The sequence below is a fragment of the Cornus florida genome, unplaced genomic scaffold, assembly GCF_030987335.1.
Source record: "Cornus florida cultivar Cherokee Brave unplaced genomic scaffold, ASM3098733v1 CherokeeBrave_3.0.0_Hap2_Chr01, whole genome shotgun sequence".
NCBI lineage: Eukaryota > Viridiplantae > Streptophyta > Magnoliopsida > Cornales > Cornaceae > Cornus > Cornus florida.
In genome coordinates, this window is record NW_026775571.1 from 71,285,856 (window position 1) to 71,313,771 (window position 27,916).

At 37.5% G+C, this 27,916-nt stretch overlaps 1 protein-coding gene across 1 annotated transcript; it reads right to left on the reverse strand.

The window, feature by feature from the left end:
• Window positions 1-535: 535 nt before the first annotated feature.
• On the reverse strand, window positions 536-25,996 carry LOC132300095 (pre-mRNA-processing factor 19-like). The gene is made up of 18 exons (XM_059797040.1): window positions 25,754-25,996; window positions 25,547-25,632; window positions 25,014-25,085; window positions 24,830-24,892; window positions 22,718-22,804; window positions 17,651-17,798; window positions 17,453-17,574; window positions 17,138-17,254; window positions 8,056-8,151; window positions 7,913-7,972; window positions 4,990-5,064; window positions 2,928-3,032; window positions 2,716-2,832; window positions 2,555-2,632; window positions 2,377-2,473; window positions 1,924-1,975; window positions 1,500-1,570; window positions 536-1,135 (listed from the first exon to the last, which is right to left on the reverse strand). The coding sequence occupies exons 1-18, from the start codon at window positions 25,764-25,766 to the stop codon at window positions 1,020-1,022; spliced, it is 1,575 nt and encodes a 524-aa protein (XP_059653023.1). The 5' UTR covers window positions 25,767-25,996; the 3' UTR covers window positions 536-1,019.
• Between the last annotated feature and the right edge of the window lie 1,920 nt (window positions 25,997-27,916).

The window sequence follows — 27,916 nt, forward strand, 5'->3', positions numbered from 1 at the left end:
AGCAAAACCTGTGCAGAGTGTGAAAGTGGGAGCGCGCTCAGAGTGTGAGACCAGCACTCGTTCAGAAGGACTGTGTGATTTAGATATCACTACACTTTTTTTCATGTCTTTTAAAATAAATAAAAAATAAAAAAATGACAAATTCGGTATTAGTCAAGTTTTATTAAAAATGGTAGCATTTTCCTTCCTTTCCGTTTTTCTTCTCAATTTTGGAAGGATAACAAAATCAGCTCACCAAAGTCTCAAGTGAACTTAGCCAAATGCATCTCAAGTAGCTCTATATTTTATTATTATTATTATTATTATTTATTTTTATAATAATGGTAGATTGCTCATTAGCTTTTATTGAGCAACGGCCTAACGAGTTTCCAATTCCAAATGCAGCTTCTAACCGGGTTGGGCTGATCGCAAGTAGCTTGATTGTTGTTAAAGATGACAACAACTATTGTTTTGATACAACCACCATAATTATACAAAGGTAAGAGCAAAACATTTAGAACTGCCCTGAGTTTGATCACAATAAGAGCAAAACAGCTTTATACAAAGGTTATTTCAATAAAACTAAACCAAATTGTTAACCCCACAGTTACAAAGAGGACGTCAATATAATTTTTTAGAATAAATTTACCCTAAAGTTAAAAAAAAAAGGGTATAAAAGAAGTATTTCATTCACCCGTTGTTGTATGGTAAATCCTACAATGCCATCGCAAGATCAAGTTGCAACAGAAATTCACTTGACCTAAAAAGAAGGGGAAGAAATTAGACTAAACATTGTTATGATACAAATGGACTTGCACTAGTGAGTCTAATTCTACTGCCTCAATTCTCAACTTGGTCAGCTCTGTCCACCATAGGATGTTGCACCAAATTCCCTTCATTGTCTTTCCCTCTCCATTATATTGAAATCGGATATAACTAATACGAGACTCTGATGTAAACTCTCACCTCTTCTGTGAAGGAAAAAAAACCAGAACTACAATAAATATTGTATGCTTTCATCTCCAATGGATGTGAAGGCACTAGAACTCTGATGCACCAACATCCCCCGGCAGGCCAAATATACGGAGGTTACGATCCATTGATCCAACTGCAATATATTTCGCATCTGGACCAAATTTTATACAGGTTGCTCTGCCTGCACTCGCAACATCAAGCTTACATCAATGAACTTCTAACTAAGATGTGTTAGGAGCAAAATCAACAGTGATATTTAGACCTTATCACATATACTCTTATCTGGGTATAATGTATGCGTGCAATATACCGGGTTGAAGGTACAAAATGAATGAAGTGCAGATGTTGAACTCTATGTTACATAAAAGTACCATTCTTATCTCAGAAAGTAAGATAATACGAAAAATTTATGATTATTTAACCATGTCCCTGTCGTTGAGTTTTGGGATCCGATGCTAACTACATACACATGTACCAAAGTACACAAAATATGTTGAGACAGATGAGAAAGGAAACAATAGCTGAGAGAGAGAGAGAGAGAGAACCTGTCCCAGATAAATCCGGAAAGGTTTTGATACAATTCCATTCGGACTTGACATTTGCAACTTGATAAACCCTACAAGAGCATGCGTGATCATATTAGTTTCTAAGCTTGGAAAACAAAGGTGGGTTGTTGGGGAGATCTTGCAATGGAGGGCTAAATATATATACATATACATTTGTATATATATGTCAACACGAGACCTATCAATATATATATATTGTAGCTCCACTAGGTTTTCAAGCTTCGGTCATAGTGGAGGAAAGGCAGTTCATCATAATCACAGAATAAATTGTAAGATGTGGTGACTAGAGAATATATATATCTACAGGCATTGTTAATTAATTTTTATTTCTTACTAGAAAAAAGAAGAAAAAGGGAAGTTTTGTACTAAATCCCAGCAGTATGAAGATCATTTAGAAATACACCTTATGTCTGAGCCAGCAATTGCGAGGTAACTTCCGCTATGGTCGAACTCAACTGCAAAAGAACCAGGAATTGTAAGCTTTGTTCTTGATAAGTTGCACCATAAGAATTTCCGGGAAAGAAAAAAAGAGAAAAAAAAAGTTGCACCATAAGAAGTAAAACTGAAGAATATCATATTATCTTCCTTTCCATTATAAACCATGATATGGTCAAAATACAACACAAGCATTAATCAAACGGAAGAAAAAAGAAAACAATGAATCAACCGCATCATAACCTTCGACTAATGAAGGAATATGAATTGAGAAGGCATACCCTCCCCCTCTCCTTCCCCAAAGAGTCCCCATCTTCGCAAAAGAAAAGTCTACTAAACTTACTCCACAGTATTTCTTGTCATTGCGGGTTTTCAATGTAGAGCCACACAATATTTACTTGGCATAGAGTAGTCCACATACCGGATTGTGTTGGTGTATCTTCATCATATGGCGTAAAGGTCCGGAAGTTCCTCAATTTGCGTAGATCCCACAGCTTAACACCATCATGAGCTGCAGTCTGACCAGTTGAGACATAAAAATCAGACCTTGCCATATTTAATCCTCAGTTACAGCAATTACTTGTTAAAGAAAAATGTACCGCTAGGAAGTAACCATTTTCTGAGAAAGATATGGCAGTTACTGCCCCAACATGTCCATCAAATCTTGCAACATTTGCCTGCAAACGAGTAGAGAAACTAAATGGAATGAAAAATAAGGAAGTGGTAACACGTCAAGGACCTGAAAAATGTAGAATTATACCTGACTTTTTACATCCCAAATTTTGACGAGTGCTCCTGAGGTGCCTGTTCCCAGGATGAGACCATCGGGATGAAAAGCAGCAGATGTATAACCATCAGACCCCGAAGCATCAGGAACCTACAGAAATCAGACAAATGATCCAGCATTCCAGCCCAGAAGTAATGTAGGAAACACACATGAGAGAGAGAGAGAGAGAGAGAGATTGATTAAACCTGTGTGATGCATAAACCAGAAGAAATATCATAGAAGCACCATGTACTGTCAAGTGAAGCAGTCACAAAGTAGTTATTGGTCGCATGGATGGTGACAGCTTGCACCTGTAGACATTAGAACTACAAAACAATCAGTAATTTAGAGAGCTAATAATCTAAGGAACAAAACAAATGTCCAATAGGAAATCCGGGGAAAGAACAGTTGGAAAAGTACAGAATCTCTGCTTGTTTTGGTGTGAGAACAATTTGAGATAAGAAATGTAGCTTATCGATGAGGCCGTTCATCATCATAAAAAATTCTAAGGTTGCTAAGCCAAACCTAAAATCAATTGACTATGCTCGTATATCCAAACTATATCCTGGACCTAGCATTCCCAAATGAAAAGCAAACCATCATCCATGAGTTTTTTTTTCCCTTTTTTCTTTTTTTGGTTGGTGTTATGCCCTTCCGCATCATTTTTAATACATTCAAAGTCCCCAGCAAGCATGTGTACTGTTGTGCTGCAAGAACAACAATAATTCAGGTTGTCTACATAATTTCCAGAAATGCGCTGAACGCCAAATACAGCTTGAAATGCACTGTAGGTTTCAATGCTTCAATTAACAAAATCACTAAAAAGCCCTCCTTAACTCCTGAGAACTTGAACCAGATGAACTTCACAAAGAGCAAGAGAAATGAGAACTAGAAGTGGTTCATCCTTGGCCTTACCAGTCACCTCATAGAAGTGTTCCTAATTTAAAGTACTTTTCATTATCCCAAACATGTGATCTACACATCTGAGACTTAGCCAACACAACTCATGTAGCACAAGCACATCTAATAACGAGCCATGTCCCATGATCTTGTAGTATGTCAATTCTTCTAGAAAGCTTCAAGTAACTCATTTTGCTTCATCGCTGATTATCATACTCATAATTTCCGGCTTGATAATTAACCAGCATTCTTGTTAAAACTAAAATTTGTCATTCAAATCCTCCTCCAAATTTGAAAGTTTATAACTAGGGTCATAGCATTCATATACAAAGTGAAAATATGACCCTTAATCAATTTTTGCCAAATTATACTCCCTCTGTCCAAAAATTCTTAGCCTTCTTTCCATTTTTGGATGTCCCAAAATACTTGTCCCTCCTTGAAATTTTAAAAGGGGACAAAGCATCAAAGACTTGTCCCCTTAAAAAGTTGGAGTTCCAAAAAGGCCCATGAATTTTGGGACGGAGGGAGTATGAGGGTAATGGTTAAAAGATATGTAAACCTCTCCTCTCAAATAATGAAAGGTGTCACATCCTTTTACTCCCTTCCAATCAAACAAACCAAAGGGGGAATGACATCTTCCCTTCCATGGGGGATGCCTCATCCATTTGTTCTATCTTCCCTTCTACTCACTTTTCCAACCTTTGTACCAAACGAAGCAACTTAGTCTTTGCGGTCAGATCTCCTGGTGTTTAGTCAGTATACAAGGGGCCATTTCAAACACAAGGCAAGAAGGATAAGGCATGTGCAACATGCCCTGTGGCAAGAGACTTTGGTGGTTTAACTCCAAGGGTGCCAAAATGTATTTCCCTTGAGCCTCAGCTTGTAGAGTCTCCACAATGCTTCAGGCACAAAGGTTGAGATGACTTGAGCCTATGAGGAAAGTCTGAATCTACAGCGATGACATGAATGCTTCATTTTTCCTGGTGTTTGCGGTTAGATCTCCTGGTGTTTAGTCAGTATACAAGGGGCCATTTCAAACACAAGGCCAGAAGGGTGAGGCATGTGCCACATGCCCTGAGGCAAGAGACTTTGGTGGTTTAACTCCAAGGGTGCCAAAACGTATTTCCCTTGAGCCTCAACTTGTAGAGTCTCCACAATGCTTCAGGCACAAAGGTTGAGATGACTTGAGCCTATGAGGAAAGTCTGAATCTACAGCGATGACATGAATGCTTCATTTTTAGAAAAAATTACCGAAACAAGAAAAAAGAATAAAATTACCCAGGAGGTACAAGAAACAAGTCTGTGATGGTAAAAGAAGTCATCAGGAATAAAACCATGATCAGTTTGGATTGGAAAAATTTTACTTACCTCTGCAGTATGATCCTTCAAGATGTGCCTACAATCATAATTCCCATTTTCTGACCCTTGCCATACACGAACAGTCTGCAACAATGAAAATCAGAATCAAATACAGGGGTGTAAGCTATAAACTCAAGCAAAAAGGGACAATATTGATTTCAAAGGGAAAATGCAGCAAGTTATACTGGTAGACATTAAAAACCATATTCTTGCAAATAGGTTGTATAAAGTTTTATTACAAGCCGTAAAATGAATTTGTCAAGGAAAAAGGAAAAAAAAAAAAGTTGAACAGATTTATGTTTGAGAACACAAATGATGATCATTATGGGAAGTGGAACAAGAGTAACTCTGAAAATAATTTTTTTTTGTTTCAAACAAAATTTAAAGAATAATAAATTCATGTCTCCCCAGAAAACCTTCCCAGCATATTAGCAAGCCTATGAAACATCTATGGTAACTAACAAAACCTTATCAATAGGGGGAAGTGGAAAAGTTGGATAGTAGACTTTCTCTGACATCCTACTTCCTTCCAACACAATCACTTATCTTCTGTTAAGCCACGGGAATATATGTCATGCATACACAGGAACACCCATTTGTGCAAAGGCACAGTATACATGTAAGCATGCATTTCTATTACATAAAATTGAATAAAGAGATCAAGCAGAAGATAAAAGATTTCGTTTTTCTAGGTAATGAAGTGAGGAAAAAGCTTCAATCAATCCAGAGATAAGAAATTATTTAAATTTATTATTAATGAAACTTAAAATGAGTTTGTTATACAACAAAAGGAACAGAACCCTTGAACACATTCTCCACGAAGAAACTACTATGCACAGATAAGGATAAGGATGAGAGAAAAGCATATCAAAAACCTTCGGTTCTAGCTTCCTACCTCAGTACCTTCCATCTCTTATTCACAGATTCTAATGGTAAAAAAGTCCCTTATATAATCCCTTATATATTAGAGACTATACGTTACAGCAACCTGAGAAGAAGAGTTTTTTGTTGGTCAACTTGGTCTACTTCCTCTAAAACCAAAAATAACATTTGACAGGGTCCTTGAGTTGCTTCTCTGCAAGAAGTTTGATTTTTGTCAAACAAGGGTTATTTTTCTTTCAACAAACATGGGTAGAGTTAGTAATGAAAGACATGAAAACATGTGGTTTCACTGAGGCTATGGTCTTACTTAAATAGAGTGGAATGGGGAAATAAAATTTATGAGGCAAACCCAAGTGGTTGGGAAAAAGCTTTGTTGAGTTGAATTAAGGGTGAAATATGATACCTCCATTTCTATTTTGCCCTTTTTACCTTGAATAAGAGGTTACTTTGTGTGTAGGATGAACTTCCCTCAGTGGAATTCAACTCCCCCAGAACGTCCCACATACTCTTCTTACAAAATAATGATTTCTTCATTAAGTATCTCACTTAGTTGTGGCCTTCGTTGCTTTTCCAAGAGCTAAAACCCAACCATATTAGCCATTCATAGGTTGTTAAGCTCATTTTTGGTTTTAGAAACAATTATCTGAGACCTCCAACACTAGTTGGGCAACTTACATGATATCAATCATTGGCTAGGTTTTGATTTTCTTTGTCACTGTCCCATTAGAGCATGTTAGATCTAACAAAAACAATTGAAGGCTACACAATTTTTGGAGGGATCTTTGCCATCTTTGTTCTAGTTACAACCCCTTCTCAGAAAGCAATTGTGGATCTGAAATCTCTCTCAATTTTTTTTTTCCTAGTTGGGTACTCACACACACATGCCTCCACTGAGGCTCAAACCCCTGACCTCTCTTTGAGAAGTAGGGGCTTGGTACCGCTAGGCCACTGGCCTGTTGGTTATCTCTCTCAATTCTTCTTCTCATTCAACTATAACTTATCACTAGTTAACTAGACAAGATAAAGGTTAAACATTTGGGCAGTTAACTGAAACCAATTCTTCTGATTTCAGAGTACTATAGCTAAAATGTCACAAATCGCATGATAACTCCACTTATGGATTGCGACAATAAACAAATACCCTGGCTTTAACTAGGGCGCACAATATAAGCTAAAGTTCCACACAATAACACATGTACTAAAGTACTATTTTCTTTTTATTTTTTTAATTAACAAGCAATAGGAATCGACCCCTACACCCAAAATCCCCCTCTTAGACACTATCCTATCACTTTCACGTTTATGCTATGACTTTGGCACCCTACTACCCTATGTTTGTATATCATTTTCCTATTTGAGATCTAATCCACCCCTTCATTCCTCTTTTCCATTTTTTTTTTCTTGGTGACGTGTGTTTGTGTTTGTTGAAGGGGAAAGGGGTTCTGTAAATTTTTTTACCTGTAATGGATATTATTTTATTGACCCCTATCTGCATTTCCTTGGTATAATTGGTATTAGTATCCTAATGTGAAGGTTCCAGTTCTGTACAAGAAGCAGCAGAAAATCAGTATGAAATATGAAGGCTCTCAAGTTTCTGTACTAATAGGACATGAAAAATAATAAAGTTTCATGGACACTTTCCAATAAAATGAAAAGAAAAAACCAACAGACAAAAATAAATAGCAACACTGGAAAGAGAGAAATAATTCAGGGAAAAAAGAAAAAGAAAAGAAATAAACATGATGAAAGCCTGGGATCAAAATCCTCTCTGGCGCAACAGTAAATCTGTCCCAGCCAGTCAGAATGGTTTGGGATACATGTTATGAAAATGTTGGGACGTTGGCCTTGCATCACAACATTTTCCTAACGTACATCCCAACATTTCCCTAACGTACATCCCAACATTTTCCTAACGTACATCCCAATATTTTCCTAACACTGGCTGGGACATATATACTGTTGCACCAGAGAGGATTTTTATCCGCCAGCATGAAGTAAAAGAAAGATTACAGATATGAAATTTGAGGCAAATGGAAGTGACATGGCTTACCTTATCTGCTGAACCAGTGACGACCAAATCACCCTGTGATACAAATTTGACACTGGTAACCTGATAAAAACAGGTGATTAGTCAAGAGATTTAGCGCAGGAAGCAAACTCCAACAAGTAAACAAAATAAGTAGAGGACGAAACCTTCTTCGAATGACCACTAAGTGTCGATAAGATCTCCCCTGAAGGTCGATCAAAGAGTACAGCATTCATATCAATCCCACCAGTTGCAATAATATCCTGACAGACCCACGAAAAAAAAAAACCTAATTTGTGGAATTTGAGATTCCATTTATCTCAAAAATACGAAAAAAGAAGAGAAAAGAATCCTCTAACCCATGAAATATTTTTGAAATCACAAGAGAAGTACAACATGATCCAAATGCAAAATAAAGAAATTCAACACTAATTTCAAGCTTTCGTTGTGTCTTCCAGACATTATGTGCTGCTTTCAATTTTACAGGTGCATGCATGCATATCAAACATAGGACCAGACAACTATGGAGCCCTCCTAAGTACACTAAGTCAGAAAAGACAGGTTGGTAGACGGATTTTTAACTTTCTGGCATTTACTAGTTCAATGGACGAAATTTTTTTTTTTTTTTTTTTCATCCTAAAAAAGGAGGGACAACTATTCAAGGCAAGTGGTGCAAAACCATCTTTCTGTGATTAAAAATGGCAGACGGCTAGCTGATTACAGGATTTTACTGCCATTCACCTGGTCATGCACACATGATACAAGCTTAATGAAAATAAACATGCCAAATGTTGCTTCAGATTTGATACAAATGAGATCGAAATATTATTTTGGGTGCAAAGGATAATCCATTAAAACAACATTTGAGAAAAAGGCTCTGATTTGTTCCAATTAAGTTTAACAAGTCTAGGGGTATTTAGGAAATCTGGATATTTAGAATTAGGTCCAGTTCACGGGTCTAGTTGTAATGGGTTATATATGATTCGTTTTGGTTGTACACATTTTTTTTTTTTTTTTTATCAGGTCGTACACAACTTTTTAATCATGGTCTAAGGAATTGTTGTAGAAGGCTTAGTTGACAGTGAGTTCACTTGACGGAGAAATAATTACTACGTAGTAATTAAGGAAAATTCCTGGGGACAAAGTTACCAAGACTATATATCTGCAGAAACAGATCCTTTACTAGTCTTCTGGAGAAATAAAGTTAACATTTAATTGTTCTCTTTTATTATTCTTGCCCTTGTTAGGCTTTGATTTTGAGCCCTATAACTTGAGGAATTTGAACGTTTTTGCTGTGAATTGTAGAACTTGCTCAAAATTGGACTTTTGTGGGTTTTAGCCTTGACCAAAGTTGCAATTGGGCACAGTAATACTTGTATGATTTTGAGCCCTATAACTTGAGGAATTTGAACCTTTTTGCTGTGAATTGTAGAACTAGCTCAAAATTGGACTTTTGTGGGTTTTAGCCTGGACCCAAGTTTCAATTGGGCACATTAATACTTGTATGGCAATTGGAATTTCTTTACTCTGGCAACATCATGATATAGCATTCGCAAACATCTAATTGTCTAGTTATCTTTCAGCAAACTCGTGTTGTCCTCTGAGAGGCGATTTGGTCTTAGGGTTTGTATGTTATTAGGGTGGCCGGGACAACGAATCTGGTGATGGAGGAGGGTCCCCCCTCCTCCCCTATCCCGCCGGCGGGATCTTCAAACCGGAATCCAGTCCCATCCACCTCTTGGTGCCGCTTCTTTAAAGAAACGGCATCAAATTTCCAGAATTTGAGTTATCCTAGTGATGTACATGGAAAGAAAATTTCGATTAAGGAAGAAGATATTGTAGAGGAAATCAAATATTGGTCCTCATCTGTGGTTGGCTATGTGATGGGGAAAAAGCCTTATTATCCTCATTTTAAATCATTTGTTAAAAAACGATGGTCTAAGAACTCCACTCTGATCTATTTGAACGATGGTTTTTTCTTGGTTCGGTTTCATGATGATGCTGATGTGCAGCAGGTCTTATCTCGTATTCATACATTCGAGGGAAGACCAATAATTGTCAAACGATGGAGTAAAAATCTCAATTTAGTAAAGGAAGTATTGGAATCAGTTCCAATTTGGTTGAAGATTTATGACCTTCCAGTGCATTGCAGAAAAATACAAGTGGTTTCTATGATCTGCTCTTCTTTTGCCAAGCCTATATACAAGGATGATTCTGAATCTACTAGAGACAAAGGGAGATATGTGCGAGTAATGGTAGAAATAGATGTGAAGGATGAGTTGCCAGACTCAATGGAAGTGGATTTTCACGGGGTCAATTGCGTGCTTCATTTTGAATATGACTGGAAGCCTCAGCTTTGTACCATCTGCCAGAGGGTTGATCATGTTTCTGAGAGGTGCCCTCAAAAGGTTTTACAGACCAAGCCGCAGAAGAAGAAAATGGTTGATAAATGGGTGGTGAAACAGAAAGGAAAATTGGTGGTTCAAGATGAAGATGAGGTGCTTGAAGAAAGGGCCACAAAAGAAGACAATAGGAGCAGTTCTATTGTTCCTATTCAAACCTCAAATACTTTCCAAGTTTTACTTGAAGATTCACAGAAAGAAGATGTGGTGGTTATTTCAGAAGAAGAGGGGGAGATCCTCCAATTAGAAGAAGCAGTGGTGACACCTAATAAGGTTCTACAGATAGAGACAGTTCAAATGGGAAGCACAATTACAGTGAAAGATGGCTCTGTTAATCAAGAAGTTCCAAGTATAAATAATATGTCTGATGTGGTTGGTGCACAAGATGGGGTTAACAATGATTCAAGTTCACAAGTAATATCCATTGGGTTCCTGCGAATATCAGTATCAAAAATGATATTACTATCGTTACACCTGCCATCTCTTCCAGTATTAAAAAGGATATTACTAAAGTTATACCTGCCATCTCTTCCAGTACCACAGAAAAGATCAATGTTAAGAAGAAGAATATAGGTTCGTTGGCTTCTCAAAGAGTGACTAGAAGTCATGGGGGTGCTCCCTTTCCTCCCCCCTCTCAATGATCACATCTTGGAATGTGAGGAGCTTGAATAAGCCCAGAAGACAAAGAGAGGTCCGTCAGTGGATCAAATCCAATGACTCTCATCTTGTCTGTTTACAAGAAACAAGGGTTAGATTATCTAACTTTGATGTTATCTCAAAGAAAATCAATAGGAGATGGAGGTGGACTCATAACTATAATTCTCATGATTCGGGTAGATTATGGATTGGTTGGGATCCATTGCTGTTTAATGTCACTGTGGTGAATGAGATGGATCAGTGCTTGCTCCTCAAGGTGAATTTTGTTCAAACTGGTGAGGTGGTTTATTGTACTGCTGTGTATGCCTCTAATTCAGTTGCTGGTAGAAGAAGACAATGGGACCAATTGAATACTCAGTCTTCAATTGTTACTGGTCCATGGCTGGTTGTTGGGGACTGGAATGCCACCAGATTTCACTCAGATAAGCAAGGAGGTAGAAGGGTCCCCCAAAAGCTTCTTGATGAATTTAATGATTGTTTGCAGTATACTGGCTTGACAGGAATCTTTGCTACCAATGGGGATTGGTCATGGTGTAATCGTCAAGTCAGTGATAGAAGGATATTGGCAAAGCTTGATAGGGTATTTATTAATGATGATTGGATGCAATTGTTCACTGGTACTAAAATATCTTATTCGGCTTCATCATCTTCAGACCATTATGGAGTTGTTATAAACATTTTTAGGCAATTTGCAAGTGGTCCAAAGCCCTTCAAAATGCTCAAAGTATGGTGTTTGCATGAACATATTTCTGAGGTGATTAAGACAGCCTGGGATGAACCTGCAGTTGGCACTCCAATTCATATACTGAAAAAACTCAGAAAGGTTAAAGCGGCTATCAAAATTTGGAATAAGAATTCATTTGGAGAAATTGAAGGGAGGGTCTCAAATTCAAAACAAGCTTTGGAGGATTTACAGATGGAACTTCTGAATAACCCAACAAATGATTTGTTTGAAAAAGAGGTTCAAGCTAAGGAAGTTTATCAAGATGCAATGTCTTCTCAGGAGATATTATATGCTCAAAAGTCCAGAGTTCTCTGGCTCAAGGACACTGACAGATGTACAGCTTACTTCTACTCAAAGATGAAGCAGCATAATCAGTTTAATGCAATCACTTCTGTGGAAAATGAAAATGGTCAAGTTACAAATGATACAGAAGAGATTAAAATGGCTTTTGTTGATTATTATCAAGGTCTATTTCAGGATAATACAGTTGATACTACCTTTGAAGTTCATCCTAGGCATGTTCTATCTTTTGAAGATAAGCTTATTCTGGATTCCCCTATTACTCAAGAAGAGATTAAAGCTGTTGTGATGAATTTTACTCCAGATAAAGCCCCTGGTCCTGATGGATTTCCAGCTAGGTTTTATCAATCCTTTTGGTCTATTGTTCATCCTGAGGTATGTGCAGCAGTTCACATTTTTTTATTGAAGGTTCTCTTCCTATTGGGGTGAGTAGTTCTTTTCTCACCTTAATTCCTAAAACTGGTTCTGCTGTTAAACCTAAAGATTTCAGGCCAATTGCCTTGTGCAATCTCATTAATAAAATCATTTCAAAAATCCTAGCTTCAAGACTATCTTTGGTTCTTCCTAGTCTAGTGGGATTGGAGCAAAGTGCCTTCATTAAAGGCAGGAAAATTCAGGATTCAATTATCATGGGCCAAGAAATGGTGAGTGAATTTAGTTCTAAGCATCCAATCATGGCCTTGAAAGCTGATATTTCTAAGGCATTTGACTCAGTTTCTTGGAATTTTCTTCTGAAGATATTGGAAATCTCTGGATTTAGTTCTAATTGGGTGAAATGGATTACGAGTCTTTTGAGCTCCACAAGATATTCTGTTTTATTAAATGGTTCTCCCACAGGTTTTATTCAACCCTCCAAGGGTTTAAGGCAGGGTTGTCCCCTCTCCCCTCTTCTGCTTACTCTGGTAGCTGATCAACTCACCCATCTTATGAACACAGAAGTTTTAAGTGGGAGACTTGTTCTGTCTAACACTGCCCTAAAAGCAAATTCCAATTGTTGTCATACCTTTTTTGCAGATGATCTCTTAATCTCCTGTAAAGCATCAATCTCTAATGCCAGAATCCTTCAAGGAATTTTTAAACATTTTGGTGATGCATCAGGCCTTAATATCAGTTATCCAAAGAGTAGTGTGATCTTCTCTAAAACTGTCAGACGTAGAAGAGCAATTCTGAACCTGTTACAATGCAAAGAAGAGCATCTTCCCTTAAAATATTTGGGTATACCTTTGTGTGCAACAGGTTTAAAAAGACCTCATTGCAATGTTCTTATTGATAAAATTTCACAGAAGCTTAAAGGCTGGAGCACCAAGTTGTTGTCAATTGCAGGCAAAACAGAATTGATTAAAACTGTAATCACTCCTATCTGTTTGTACTGGTGCAGCATCTTTCACTTGCCTATTGCTATCATCAATAAAATTCAGAAAATGTGCAGAGACGTCATATGGGGTAGTAGAGATAATTTGAAGAAAATGCATCTTCTAAGCTGGGATATGATGTGTAGATCATAAACAGAGGGAGGGTTAGGTATCAGAAAATTGAAAGATCTTCAGGTTGCTTCTCACTGCGTTCTGGCTTGGGATTTCTTGTTGAGTAAAGATAGACTATGGGTCCCTTGGTTTCAAAACAGGTATGCAACTAGATCCACATATTGGAATGCTGTTCCAAAGTCCTCTCATTCAGTTATGTGGAAAAACTTGCTTAATTTTAGAGATTTAATGCTGAAGAATATTCAATTTTCAATTGGCTCTGGGCATCTTTTCAAGGTTTTGACTGACCCTTGGTGTGAAGGGGAAACACTTCTTCAGAAATTTGGACATAGATTGGTTAGAAGGCTGGGGTTCTCATGGTCTTCTCTTTTGTCCAGTTTAATTATAGATGGAGGATACTTTGCTCTTTTGCAGGATGAAATCTTCAGTCCTATTAAAGACTACTTGGCAATTCTACCTATCCATGCTAGGCCAGATAATTTACTTTGGGATGGTGGTGCCTTTGCTTTCAAAAAAGCTTGGTAAGGCTGTAGAACTATATCTAATGAGGTTATGTGGTCCAAAGTTTGCTGGGGGAAAGGCAAGACCTCGTTGGTCTCTGCATGGAGTTTTTCTATTTCAAGACAGATTGCCTACAATGTATAATTTGCAGAAGCGGAAAGTGTTGTTGGCTCCTCGCTGCTCAAACTGCTTACAACATATTGATACCAGAGATCGTGTGTTTGTTCAGTGTCCATTTGCTAGAAATTTTTGGGGCTGGATGAAGGATACTCTCGGATGGGGGCTGAATCTTAATTCAATTTTTACAATGGATGATATGCTGATGTGGTTTTTACAACAGACCAGTAATTTATTTCATACCATCTTGCTGCTGGCTGTTGGAGTATATGGAAAGAAAGAAACCGAAGATTGCATGGACATAGCTCTAGTTCTACTTCAGAGGTGGCTAGGCAAATTTTATTCAAAGTCTTAGATGTGTATAATGTCTCAATTAGAGACATTATTTAATTAACACTTTATTGTTTTTCTTTTATTTACTGGAATTGCTTTTCTTTAAGATCTTGTTTTTTCCAGTAAATTTCTGAGGGTATGCCCTCTGTGCGCTTGTATATATATATATATTTTTCTTTTATACAAAACCCAATTATGAAAAAAAAAAAAAAACTCGTGTTGTCCTCTTACTTTTAATAGTAAACTAACCAAAATGCATCTTTTTTTTATAATAGAAGTCTCTTTAATAACTTAAAGCAATATAAGATTAGAGTTTTAATGAACAGGGCTAAACCAAGGGCTTATCTTTAAAGTGCTGAAGAGGAGAAACAACAACTTTGTTTTTCCTAGTTGGTACTCACACCCCCACTCCAAGGAATTGTTCGCACCCGAGAAGAGTCGAACCTTAGACCTGATGCTTTCTGAGGCACCAGGGCCAAGTGACTTACCCACTTGAGCCAACCCCTTGGATCTTTGCAAAGCAATCAGAGGACAGCACAAAAAATTGGCACTACTTGGCAGTTATAGCATACAGATTCCCCTTTTTGGCATAAAATTACAATATGTTTGAAGTACCAATGTTGGACATGGGTGACAACATGGCAACAGACCTAGTGTTTCTAGTAATCTGCCCTGCCCTGGCCCATCCAGCCCCTATTAGATGGGTTTGGGGAGGAATTAAAGGGGGAGGGCTTGAGAAGGAAAACATATGCCCGACCCTGAATATTCAGAGTGGCATCGAGATTTATCCATCCTGCACCAGGTATACATGTATTTTACTAAAGGGCTCCATATAATTTTATCAAACATTCATCAACTGTCCTTCCCTCAATAATTTTGTTTAGAGTCCGTAAATACCAGTCTCTCTGACTCTAGCCTACAGGCAGTCTCAATCTCAATCTCTCATGCACACCAGAACAAACCATCCCCCAGGGCACCATAGAAAGCAGTTTCCTTGCAACACCAGGGATGACAATTAGGTTGTGACATCTAAGCTTGTTCACCATGATATTTGTTTGAATATCATAATTTTGCTTTTCATGATTTTTGACATAAGAGTTGTTTCAAATCAGAGTAAAATTATCTATATGGTCTTTGAGAGAAAATATACTAAACATTCTTCTATAGATAGTGTCTACATGCATACACTACACATTCATATACTCTTTTTATGATATTCTTTCATTGTTTCATTTTAGAGCTAAATGATGTATTTGGTCTTTCAGTGGGAAATATACTAAATATTCTGCTGCAGATCGTGTCTAGAACTTTATAATAAACATTCATATACTCTTTCTGTGATATCCTTTGTGGGTATTACGCAGGGGTTTCATCAGAAGTCTGATTTTTTTTGCGTTGGGAACTAGTAGTTTTCTCCTTTGTCAATTTATGGTTTCATATCAATACATTTTAACTTTCCGATTTGTGGAAAACAAATGGGTGTATTTTCTTTCTTGTATATTGATTTTTAATCCGAAATAAATTAGTTCATGTTCTTTAGTACATATTCAGGTGACTTTTTTGTTCTTCGGGTTTTTAATTGTTTTGAAAGCTAATTCACACCAATGGGCCATTAGCCCAATGGTATAACCTCCCTACCCTCAAAGGGGGAAGGGAGGGATTCAAGCCCCAGCATGGGCAATGAGTGTGTGAGAACTTACCTAACCAAAAAAAAAGGTTAATTCATAGAAAACCATATTATCAAGTCAATATGTTGTCTTTCCTTTGTTAAATAATTTAGTGGACTGGTGCTAAAATTGCTGATGATTGTACCTTAACATACTTTCCGTCTGATAATACAAGTCCATTGCACTTATTAGAGCACTCAAAGCATGTTATTCTGCTATAGCATTTTATAGCTGTATAGTCTTCCATTCACACTGTAAAATTCCTGTGAGGTTTATTTGGGACAGGGTAAGGCAGGCCGGCAGAGTGACAAGAAGTTTAGAGTATTACCAATTGGAGTGATGCTGGGTCACATGTTGTAAACCCATCAAGAGGAGAGGGTCAGTGCAATTTTTGGTGGGGCAAGGTCAGAATAAAGGGTGCACATTTCCATACCCATCTCATTAGCAAGCACAAAAAATGGGTACGGTCTAGAATAGGTGTCCATTTGCCAAGACTTGGACAACTACCAATAATTGTGTATCCAACAAAGGTAAGCATGACATAGAAATTCCATAGAATGCATCCATGACATATTAACCACATGGTTATTCCAAAATGAATCAAAATACTCATGTTGAACACACCACGTAGTTACATTGGCATATCATTTCTCACCAGGGCGTAAAAGGAGACTTTAAACTTCAACAGTTGAGTCAAATTACAGTCTGAGATAAAACCAACACCTAAACCCACACACTCTCCTAAATGCGTACTTGAGATCAAGTAACATAGGGAGTCATATGAGTTAATTATTTGAATGTTTTTCAACAGAAATTAATGAAATTCCTATACTGCAGGTCCACTAAAATACTAATACTACTACTACCTATACCGCAGGTCCACTAATATACTACTGCTGCTGCTACTATCACCACCATATATACCGCAGGTCCAATAATATACTACTATGCAAAGTAGAACCTGCCAAAGCATGGAAGCAATTTAACTAGTACTATTATGCAGTTAATGACAGAGGATATAAGATGCATGAATGCAATTTTTTTTTCTGGCGCGAATACCATACCTTGGTGTAATGGATATCCGCAGATAAAATGCCAGGTTTGCTGGTTTTGTGAAGTGGATAACTATTGAGTTGGGTATACCTCTCCAGAGCATCAAGGGGAGCTAATGTTGGAGGGATCTGGGGAAAGGAAAAAACCCAGAAAAAGTAGGGTCAGAGACCGTATATGCTAAAATAATACCTGAACTTCAACCAACTGCTTTCTCAAAATGTGTAAAATCAAGAAACAATTAGTAAAGGAATATGGTAAAAGATTAATGAAAACACGAATTTCGATATTCAATAATAATTGTAATAATATATAATTACAAACAATACCTGCCGCTTTTTCCGCTGTTGAGAAAGTGCCGCATTACAATCCGTTAGCTCTGCAATGATGCTAGCAGAAACTCCTGGACGGATTTTCTTGCCACCAGAGCCCATCTCCTCATCATCAGCAGCTACAATGACGATGACCCATCTTATAATTTAAACTTGGTTTAAATAAAATCAACCTCCAAGCATACAAGCAAGAACCTCTTTTCCCATTGCTGAAAGCAGAAGCGTCAACACTAGGCACTGTTGAAGCTGACATGGGTATCTGTCTTTCCGCCTGTGCCAGTATGGACCTTGCTTCATCCCTCTCTTTCTTTAGTCTTGCAATGACACGGCAAGCAGCATCATGCTGCCAACACATGACAGGTAATTTAGAATAAAAAATTAAAAAGAATATAACCCATCAGAACTCATAATCCCCCTCATTTTAACTCTCCCCCAGCGCTACACAGGCCAACATAATGATAATTGATGACCTTATGATGTTCAATGCACCAAGTACACTCATGTTATAATTGTCTCTAAAATAAATATGGAGTATTCTTATAAGAAAACAAAAGCTTCTATACTTAATGATATAATAGAAATAGGAAAATGCTATTCAGACTAATATATTTTGCTAATAAGCTGTGGGTTAAATGGTATAGTCAGATGCAATGCAATCTAATTTCAGCCTTGGGGCATTGATGTAGGTCCCCAAACATTGTCCCATAATTTCTTTAAAGAGTTACGTTTGAATGTTGCATTGAAAGGTCTCAATTGTATGCCATCTGCAATGGATGAGGAGAATGAGGTTGGGAGTAGTGTTGGATTAGATGATTATGTTACAGATTCAGATTCTGTTTATGAGTTTGACAGAAAGACTGAAGAGGAGGTGGCTAAAGACTTGGGATCTATCCAACAGGTTACTGAGCTTCAACCTTGGTTAAAGGATGATTCTAACATTTCAGTGTTGGAACCCTTGGCAGTGGTGAGACCTGATGATGAGGTTACTGACTTGGGGAGGGATTGGGTGGTTGATAACATTGGAACTACTAGTGAGTTGCTGGAAGTTTCTACCGAAGGTAATAATGCTCAGACTTTATCTCTTCTTCAATCAATTGTGACTGGAACTGAGATAGCAGTCACTAATGAAGTTATAAACACGAAACCCATATCGTCTTGGAAAGGGATTCATGAGATTAAGAATCTCATCTCTGATGTCAATTACGACAAGAAGAAAGGTGTGGTGATGGAAAGGGGCAGGACTAGGAGTAGGAGTTTGAAGAAGGGGGGAGGGGAGTTAATCTCAACTGGTTTTTAATGAAGCTACGAATCATTATATGGAATGTTCGTGGTCTCAATGACCCGAATAAAAGGAGGGTGGCAAAGGTAGCTTTAAGAAAATGGGGGGCACAGGTTGTTTGTTTGCAAGAAACCAAGATGGCATCCATTACTGACGGAGTGGTTAGAAGTATGTGGGGAGGAAGGTTTGTGGAATGGGAGGCCTTGGATGCTACAGGTTCTTCGGGTGGTATTTTAGTTATGTGGGATAACAGGTGGTTGTCTAGAATGAATGTATGGAAGAGGAGATTTTCTGTTTCTTGTGAGTTTAAGATGGAAGAGGATAATTTCAGATGGGTTTTCTCTGGGGTCTATAGACCGATTGACGATGCTGAGAGACCTATTTTATGGGAGGAACTAAGCTTCGTTCAAGGATTATGCTCTTTACCATGGTGTTTGGGTGGGGATTTCAATTCAGTCAGGTTCCGTCAGAGAGGTCTACTCGAGGAAGAAGGTCCATAGACATGGATCAGTTTTCCGACTTCATTGATGAGCACCTTCTCATTGATCTACCAATGGAAGGTGCAACATATACCTGGTCCAATGGTAGAGACCCAGTTACTCTCTCAAGATTAGACAAATTTTTGATATCTGGGGAGTGGGAAGAAAAATTCCTCAACGCTGTTCAGGCGGTCTTAGAAAGGGTTACCTCTGATCATGTTCCTTTAGTTTTGGATTGTGGGGGTTTGTGTTCTAGGAAAACCCCATTCCGTTTCGAGAATATGTGGTTGAAAGCGGAGGACTTCCGAGGGACTATTCGTTCTTGGTGGGAGGGAGTGATCGTTACAGGTGCGTCCAGCTTCATATTAACACAGAAATTAAGAGCTCTCAAACTCGCTCTTAAGCAGTGGAATAATGATGTCTTTGGGAATCTTGAATGGAGGAAGAATAGAGTCTTTGCTGATTTTTCTGAGATTGATCGGCTTGAGGAGGCGGGTGGGAATGTGGAGTCTCTTTCTACTAGGAGAGCTTCCTGTCAGGCAATTCTTGCTGAAATTGCTTACATGGAGGAGATTTCGTGGCGACAAAAATCCCGGGCTCTTTGGTTGAAAGAGGGTGATCACAATACAGATTTTTTTCACAGACTTGCTAATGCTCACAGAAGGAGTAATCATATAGGACGTCTACGGGTTGAAGGCGTGGAGTTGTGGAGGGAGGAAGAGGTGCGTAGTGGGATCGTTTCTTTTTATCAGAAGCTCTACACAGAACCTTTAGGTTGGAGACCTAAACTTGATGGTCTCCCTTTTGAGGCCATTTCTGTGCTGGAGAGAGATGGGTTAGAGCTTCCTTTTACTGAAGAAGAAGTTCTTAAGGCTTTATCCAGTTGTAATGAGGATAAAGCCCCGGGGCTAGACGGGTTCACTATGCACTTTTTGAAGGAAAGTTGGGCGGTTGTGAGAAATGAAGTGATGAGTACCTTTCAGGATTTTCATTCTACTGGTGTTTTTGAAAAATCGCTCAATGTATCATTTATTGCCCTTATCCCTAAGAAGGGAAACGCTTCAGATTTTAAGGACTTTCGTCATATTAGCTTAGTGGGTTGTATTTACAAACTCATAGCTAAGGTGCTGGCTCATAGAATGAGAGAAGTTATGGATGGGATTATTTCAGATTCCCAGAATGCCTTTGTTGGAGGACGGCAAATTCTTGATTCAGTTCTTATTGCTGGTGAATGTGTGGATTCAAGGTTGCGTAGTGGTGTTCCTGGAGTTCTTTGCAAACTTGATATTGAGAAAGCTTATGATCATGTCAATTGGAATTTCCTTCTCTACTTGCTTAAAAGAATGGGGTTTGGAAGTAGATGGAGGACATGGATTGAGACCTGTCTTTCGTCTGTCAAGTTCTCAATTCTTGTGAATGGTTCTCCAGCTGGCTTTTTCGGGTGTTCTCGAGGTTTAAGATAAGGTGACCCATTGTCATCTTTTCTTTTTCTAATTGTTATGGAGGGTTTAAGCAGACTCATGCGCCGGGCAGAGAATCTTGGTCTTATCAAGGGATTCCGGGTGGGAAGAGATATTGACAATCAGGTGGAGATTTCACATCTACTTTTTGAAGATGACACTCTGGTTTTCTGTGATGCTGATGTGTCTCAACTTAGATACTTGAGATGCATTCTGGCTTGCTTTCAGGCAGTTTTCGGGTTAAAGGTGAATGTGGCCAAGAGTGTGCTTGTCCCAGTCGGGAATGTTGAGGACATCTCTTCTTTAGCTGCAGTTCTTTGGTGCAGGGTGAACTCCTTTCCCATCCCTCATTTGGGATTGCCCCTAGTGTTTCTTCTAGGCTAGTGGGGAGTTGGGATTCTATGCTTGATAGGCATGAAAAGAGGTTGGCTGGTTGGAAGAAGCAATATTTATCTAAGGGGGGTAAAGTAACTCTTATCAAGAGCACTTTATCAAGCCTTCCCACTTATTTTCTTTCCTTGTTCCAAATTCCATGCTCCGTTGTTGATAGAATTGAACAAATTCAAAGGAATTTCCTTTGGGGAGGAAGGGGAGATGAGTTTAAGTATCATCTTGCTAGATGGGAGCAAGTTTGCAAGCCTATAATGTTAGACTATTGATCCCTTTTAATAAAGCTCTTCTGGGTAAGTGGTTGTGGAGATACGAGAAGGAAAGACATCGTCCTTGGCGCAGATTAGTGTCTTGCAAGTATGGGGAAGATGTTGGCGGTTGGACTACATGTCTGGTTTCTATTGCGGGAGGAGTTGGGGCTTGGAAATCCATTCGACAAGGATGGGATGCCTTTTCCTCTCATATCAGATTCAGAGTTCGGGATGGTAGTTGCGTTCGCTTTTGGTATGATCTTTGGTGTGGGAACCAACCTTTATGTCGTACATTTCCCAGGTTATATAGTATTGCAGTTGATAAACATGCCATAGTTGCTAACTGTTATCATCTTAATAATAATGAGATTACGTGGAATGTTCATTTTCGACGTTCCTTTCAAGATTGGGAGTTGGAAGAGGTGAGCATTTTATTGGATCAATTGTATCAGCAAGAAGGAATTGGCAAGGGTTTTGACAATTTGATTTGGATTCCCTCCTCTCATGGGCGTTTTGCAGTAAGGTCCTTGTTTTTATGTCTGTCTAATTTTGCATCCTATGATTTTCCTTGGGAGACTATTTGGTGCTCCATGGTTCCTACTAGGGTGGCATTCTTTGTATGGACTGTTGTTTGGGGAAAGATTCTGACGATCGATAATCTGAGGAAAAGGGGAAATTTTCTTGTTAATTAGTGCTGTTTATGTAAGCAGGATGGGGAGTCAGTTGATCATCTCCTACTGCATTGCTCTGTAGCGCACGATTGTTGGAATCTCATTCTTGGCCTATTTGGCATGTGTTGGGTAATGCCACGTTCTACTAAGGAGCTAATTCATACTTGGAGAGGTTGTCGTGTGAGTAGGAGCGTTCGTGCTTATTGGAGATCTATACCACATTATATTTGGTGGTGTATCTGGAAGGAGCGAAATAGTAAAATGTTTGAAGGGAAGGAGTCGTCTACAGCGACACTGAAACTTTTTATTATTCGCTCTCTTTTTTGTTATGTGAACAGAAGTTCATGTTCCTCTTCTGTTGATTCAATTTCTTTTTTGGATTCTTTGGGGCCTTAAACCCCGGTTCCTTTGTCTACGGGACGCGTTCCCTTATTGAACGCCCTTTTTAATTTATTATTACTTATCAAAAAATAAATTCTTTAAATTTATTTTTATGACAAAACTAACTACTTACTAAAAACTGCTCAATCTGTCACATCAACCATTAAACACACTGATTACTAAAGCTTAAAAAAGTTCATGCTATCGTGAGATAAATGAAACAGTGTAATACCAAGAATAATAATAGTGTAATTACAGCAATAATGATTAAGCCATTTACTGGATGTTCTGTCCTTCAGCAAAACGTTAAAGCTTTAAATATTAGTTAGTACTTAAGCTACTCATTCCTACCTGGTAGAGAGCATGACTTAGCTCTTGCCTTGCTGTATGTAGTTGTTGCTCCAATGCAAAATTGGATAGCATCAAACCATCCCATTCCTAGTAGCATAGAAAATCAGATACCAAAATAAGGAAATTTCTTGTTTAATATATATATATATATATATATATATATGAGGAAAAAAATAGTACCAAAAACCAGATAAATCAGTGGATCATGAGAATGAGTTCAGGAATAAGGCATATATCAAGTCCAAAATCCTAGCCAAAAAATTAATAGAGGACATGTATATATCAATTCAAGAAATCAAGACCCAGCAGTTAAAATATGTAGATATCCTTGAATAAGAACGTTAGAAACTGAAATCCCTCAGTCAAAAAAAAAAAAAAAAAAAAAAAGGTCTGGGACAATGTTACTTGAAATGTGGATGACTGGACTTCTTGGAACTTAAAAGAAATCAAGACATACCAACTAATATATATAGATAGCCTTGAATAAAAACTTTAGAAACTGAAATCTCTCAAAAGTCTGGTACAATGTTATTCAAAATCAGGATGACTGAGATTCATGGAAAGAGAAAGGTTACACAGTATGTTATTGACCCCAGAATTTTAAAGAGGTTACACAGTATGCCGCTGACCCCAGAATTCTCCGGCGATTTGACAACCCAAAAAGAGATGATCTTTACATATGGACCCCAAGTTAAGAGGTAGTTGATATTAGCTTACTATATATTATTTGAATATCAGTTTGAATGTAGTAAGACAATTTCAAATTATTTTATATGGGCCTTCCAAAATTTTTGAAGTATCTCTATCTGATAAACAAACTCTGGGCATGAAATCCGATTTGCATCCAACATGTCTGGTTGGACATTGACTAAAGAAGCATGCCTAGTACAGTAGTACTTCAAGTTTAAATAAATAATTTTACAAAACTCTTTTGTTGTGTTCTATTTGAGTAGCATTTGTCACAAGATTGTTCCAAAATGAGTTAGGTATCCAAGTACAATCCGCTGCATAAAAGCACTGCTATGTCCTAAAAAGAAACTATATTAAGAGATTTCAATATTTAGTTGTGCCTTGTTCATTGAGTTTGGGAATTTGATAAATTTTGACTCTTAGAGACACCATACCCAAATAGAGTACACCATATTTAGGGTCCAAGAACAGAAGTGTACTGGCGAGTTGTAAGCGATAATCATTTGGAACTTTGGGTACAACGAGACAGCAGGGCAAACTTTCAAAATAAAATAAAATAAAAAATAAAGGACCTTGAAAACTCCTTTTAAAACCTTTTATTGATTAAGAAAAGGTCCAAATGTTATTCTACTAATTCCAACTCATCGAGTTGAAGCACAAAAGATAATAAAAGAAACAATATTATGCCAAAAATAAAAAATGAAATAGAAAAAATTATCAATACTAGATAAGAGAACAATGGTAACTCTACTTTTACCAGACTAGATCTGTCATGACCCGCCCACACCGTATAGATATTGTCCGCTTTGCACACTCTCCTCTCAATGCTCACGGTTTTTCTCAAAACGCGTCTACACAATTAAGGGGTATCCACACTTAAGTGTCATCAAACCTCTCCCCTAGGCGATATGGGACATCACAATCACCCCATCTTGGGACCCAACGTCCTCACTGCCAGACCTGCATGGGCTTGTGCACGTCCCCCCATTTCCGACTAGGGATTGGCTTAAATATCATTTGTCACGACCCGCCCACACCGTGCAGATACTATCCACTTTGTACACTCTCCTTTCGTTGCTCACGGTTTTCGTCAAAACACGTCTACACAGTTAATGGGTGTCCACACATATAAGTGTCAGCAAACCTCTCTCCCAAGCGATTGGACGTCACAAGATCAGTTAAACGATCTTAACCATGATTACCAATCAAAAACTAAATTAAGAAATAAATAAAAAGAGATCTTCCAACAAACAATAAAATGGAATGTGATCATGATAAACATGGGTTAGGAAAGGGTAACAACCTTCATGCATTAACTGTAATTACAATTTTCTAAAGGAAGGGCAACAGAACCAAGGTTAAGGATTATACTTTATACTTCCATAAAATATATGCTACAATGACAGCTATAGAAACACATACATTCTGGAAGATCCCAAGCATCCCAGGGATGCTTGCAGCTTGTACTGGTCTCGGCTTCACTATCTGCTTAGAATTCAAAAAGAATAAGCCTTAGCATACTATTACCCAAAAGAATTGAAAACACTGATAGCAACATTGCATAAAAATAGGAGTACAAACATAAAAATAAATAAATAAAGCATACCTTGCTGATTTTAATTGGAACAATGTCATCCAAAGTTAAAGGCTCCCCAGTAATAGGGCATTTTCCATAATCCTATTTGTCAAAAAAAAAAAAAAAAAAAAAATGCACTACATAGCATTTAAATCTACACAAACCTAAAATAACATTATTGAATACATATTAAAAGAGCAAGTGTGAAACACATGCATCATTGAACCCTATGTTTTTAGTTACCCTTAAAACAGAAAAATTAAAGAAAGAAAACCAGTAGGTGGAATGTTCAACTCTTCCCAACATTGCTTAGTGCCTATAATGTTTAATTCTTTAAGGGTACCCAAAATTTTAAATAAAATTACCCGAATGATTTTATAGAGCGAATTTTTTCCTGCGGCCTCCAAAATGAAACCTTTAAAATTGCGAAAGTTCTTCTCTTTCATCTTTCCTAGGGTTTCTCACTAACCAAATAGAGAATGTTGAAGAAGCACCAAAACAGGAATAGAAATCTACTACAATGGAGATAATACATATTATATATATAGAGAGAGAAAGCATACCGATATATGTCTCTCGATTAATCGTTTCTCGAACAGCAACCCAGAAACTCTCGAAACCACTGGCTCTTCCGGCACTTCTCCGGAGACTGTAAGAACAGGGTAAAACAAGAGAAACAGAGATCAAGCAGAAGATAGAATAGTGTAGCACAAGAATACGCATGTGTGTGTAAATGTATATTTAACATGTATATGAATCGTGAGAGTTACTTGAACAGTTCATTGTGGTGAGAGATAGGGTTTGGTCAGCTCTGTCGTTCGTCGCCGCAGTTCGGAGAAAACGGCCGACGGAAGAGAGAGAGAGAGATGGAAGTGAAAAAAGGCAATTATTAATGGGATTAGGGATGCGAGAGCAAAAACCCGACTAAACAAATTGGAGCGGGTCAATTTTGGTTATATTTTACGGATTGAACCGTTGAACCCAAGGGCTAATTTAGCAATCGCCCTTGATTTGTATTTTTTTTTGTTGCGGATGGTGTGAACTATACGGACAAATACAACTTTTGTTGTTGTTATTTAAATAGCACGGAGTCAAAACCTTTTAAGCAGCCATCTTCTTTTTCAAACTTAAAATATTTTTAAGTTTTTTCTTTCAAAAATTTTACATTAATTTTTATGTTTTTTCTTTCAAAAATTTTACATTAATTTTTATGTTACGCTTCTATTGAACAAGACAAAAATATCGTTTTTGTTTCAAATGAAAACAAATATATAAAACGAAAATGATTTTAATGCCATGCATTTGGTATGCATGTTCTATCTGGAAATGAATTCCAAATGAGCCTATGCAAATGAGTGATCATGTAAGTCATCTTGAATGATACATTTGGTACGCATGTCCTGTGATATATATATATATATATATATATATATATATATATATATATATTGAGGAGATTGTGACAAATATATATTATGTAATTGGTTAATTTCGTTGTCAAAACAAGTCCGATCGAATTGTAAAATTTCGGTTCAGAATTTCAAGATTGAAGATCGGATGCGGATTTGAAAAAGTTCAAATGTTCTTACTTTGATATTGTTTGCACCATAAAAATAATTTTTTTAATTTAGACACATGGTGTTGTTTGATTGGAGGAGAAGATATGTACCATGTTATTAAATAGGACTCCTATATAAAATTGGGGTCTAAAGTCAATAAATTGCCTACCGCAATTTTATTCCACAAATACATTTATTTGGATAAATTTAAGACAAAAGGCAAAAGGTGGATAAGATTAAGATACGGGTAGTTTTTATAATTCAAATGATGGTGGATAAGATTAAGACAAGGGTAGTTTTTATAATTCAAATGATATTTTAATTTAAAAGAAAACTGCTGCAACAAGGTTTCTCTATAAATAGAGACATGAGAAGTCTGTGCAAAAGGTCCCCGACCAACACAATGCATTTTCTTACAATGTAGTATTTTCTTTATCGATGTTTTTCATTCTCTGCAATTTCATACAGTTCTTAAATTGTATTTTACTTCTGTTCATAGGAGTGGCCTCTAGTGTTAGAATTCCACTTCTTGTACTCTGTATAAGAATTTTACTTATAAAATAAAAGTCGAAGCTTGGCATTAGTCCCCTCTACTTTTATTTTCTAAGTCTCTTAGAATATATGAATGCTTGTGTAATTTGTTTTACTCCTTTCATCCATTCTACTTATAGTGTTGAAAGTCCTCTTTATTAAGGCGTTGAAGAACCTGAGGAAGGGTCATCCTTGCCTTCCAACAATCGCCTAATTCACTAAGGGCCGATTTTATATTCGGTTAGCACCAATGATAGTTTGGCTATCCAACCCCCTTGGGTCGAAAGACTCTGGCACGCCCCTAAAAAAAAAAAGAGCCAAACAGATATACTCCGGAATGATGAGAACAATGCTTTAGGAAGTTTTGGAAGTTTTTAAGGGAGAAAATACATTCTGCCCGACTTGAACTGATTCAAGAATTCACGGAACAAGTTTAACATTTGAGGGAACAGGTTCAAGAATTCAGGGAACAAGTTTAAGAATCAAAGACGACCTTCGAATTTTCTCTAGCCATCTTGAACCGGTTCAACAAATCTTGAACCCGTTCAACGCTTCCTGATCAGTTTAGAAACTTCAGTTTCCTTATCCGTTTTGTTTCCTTTTTTGACCAGACTTCCTTCTAAAACCTATGCACAAATTTCACTTGTTTTACAAGTCTTCTTAAGGTCTTCCAAACTTCTATATAATGCCTCTTTCATTCAACATTAAGGTACGACTTTTTACATACAAAATTCAAATCTATTTTAGAGCCATCTTTGAAAGATATTTTTATTCAGAAAATTAATCTGATTTTATTTTTGAGAGCACACACATAAACACAAGAGTGATTTAGTAGTGTTGTTT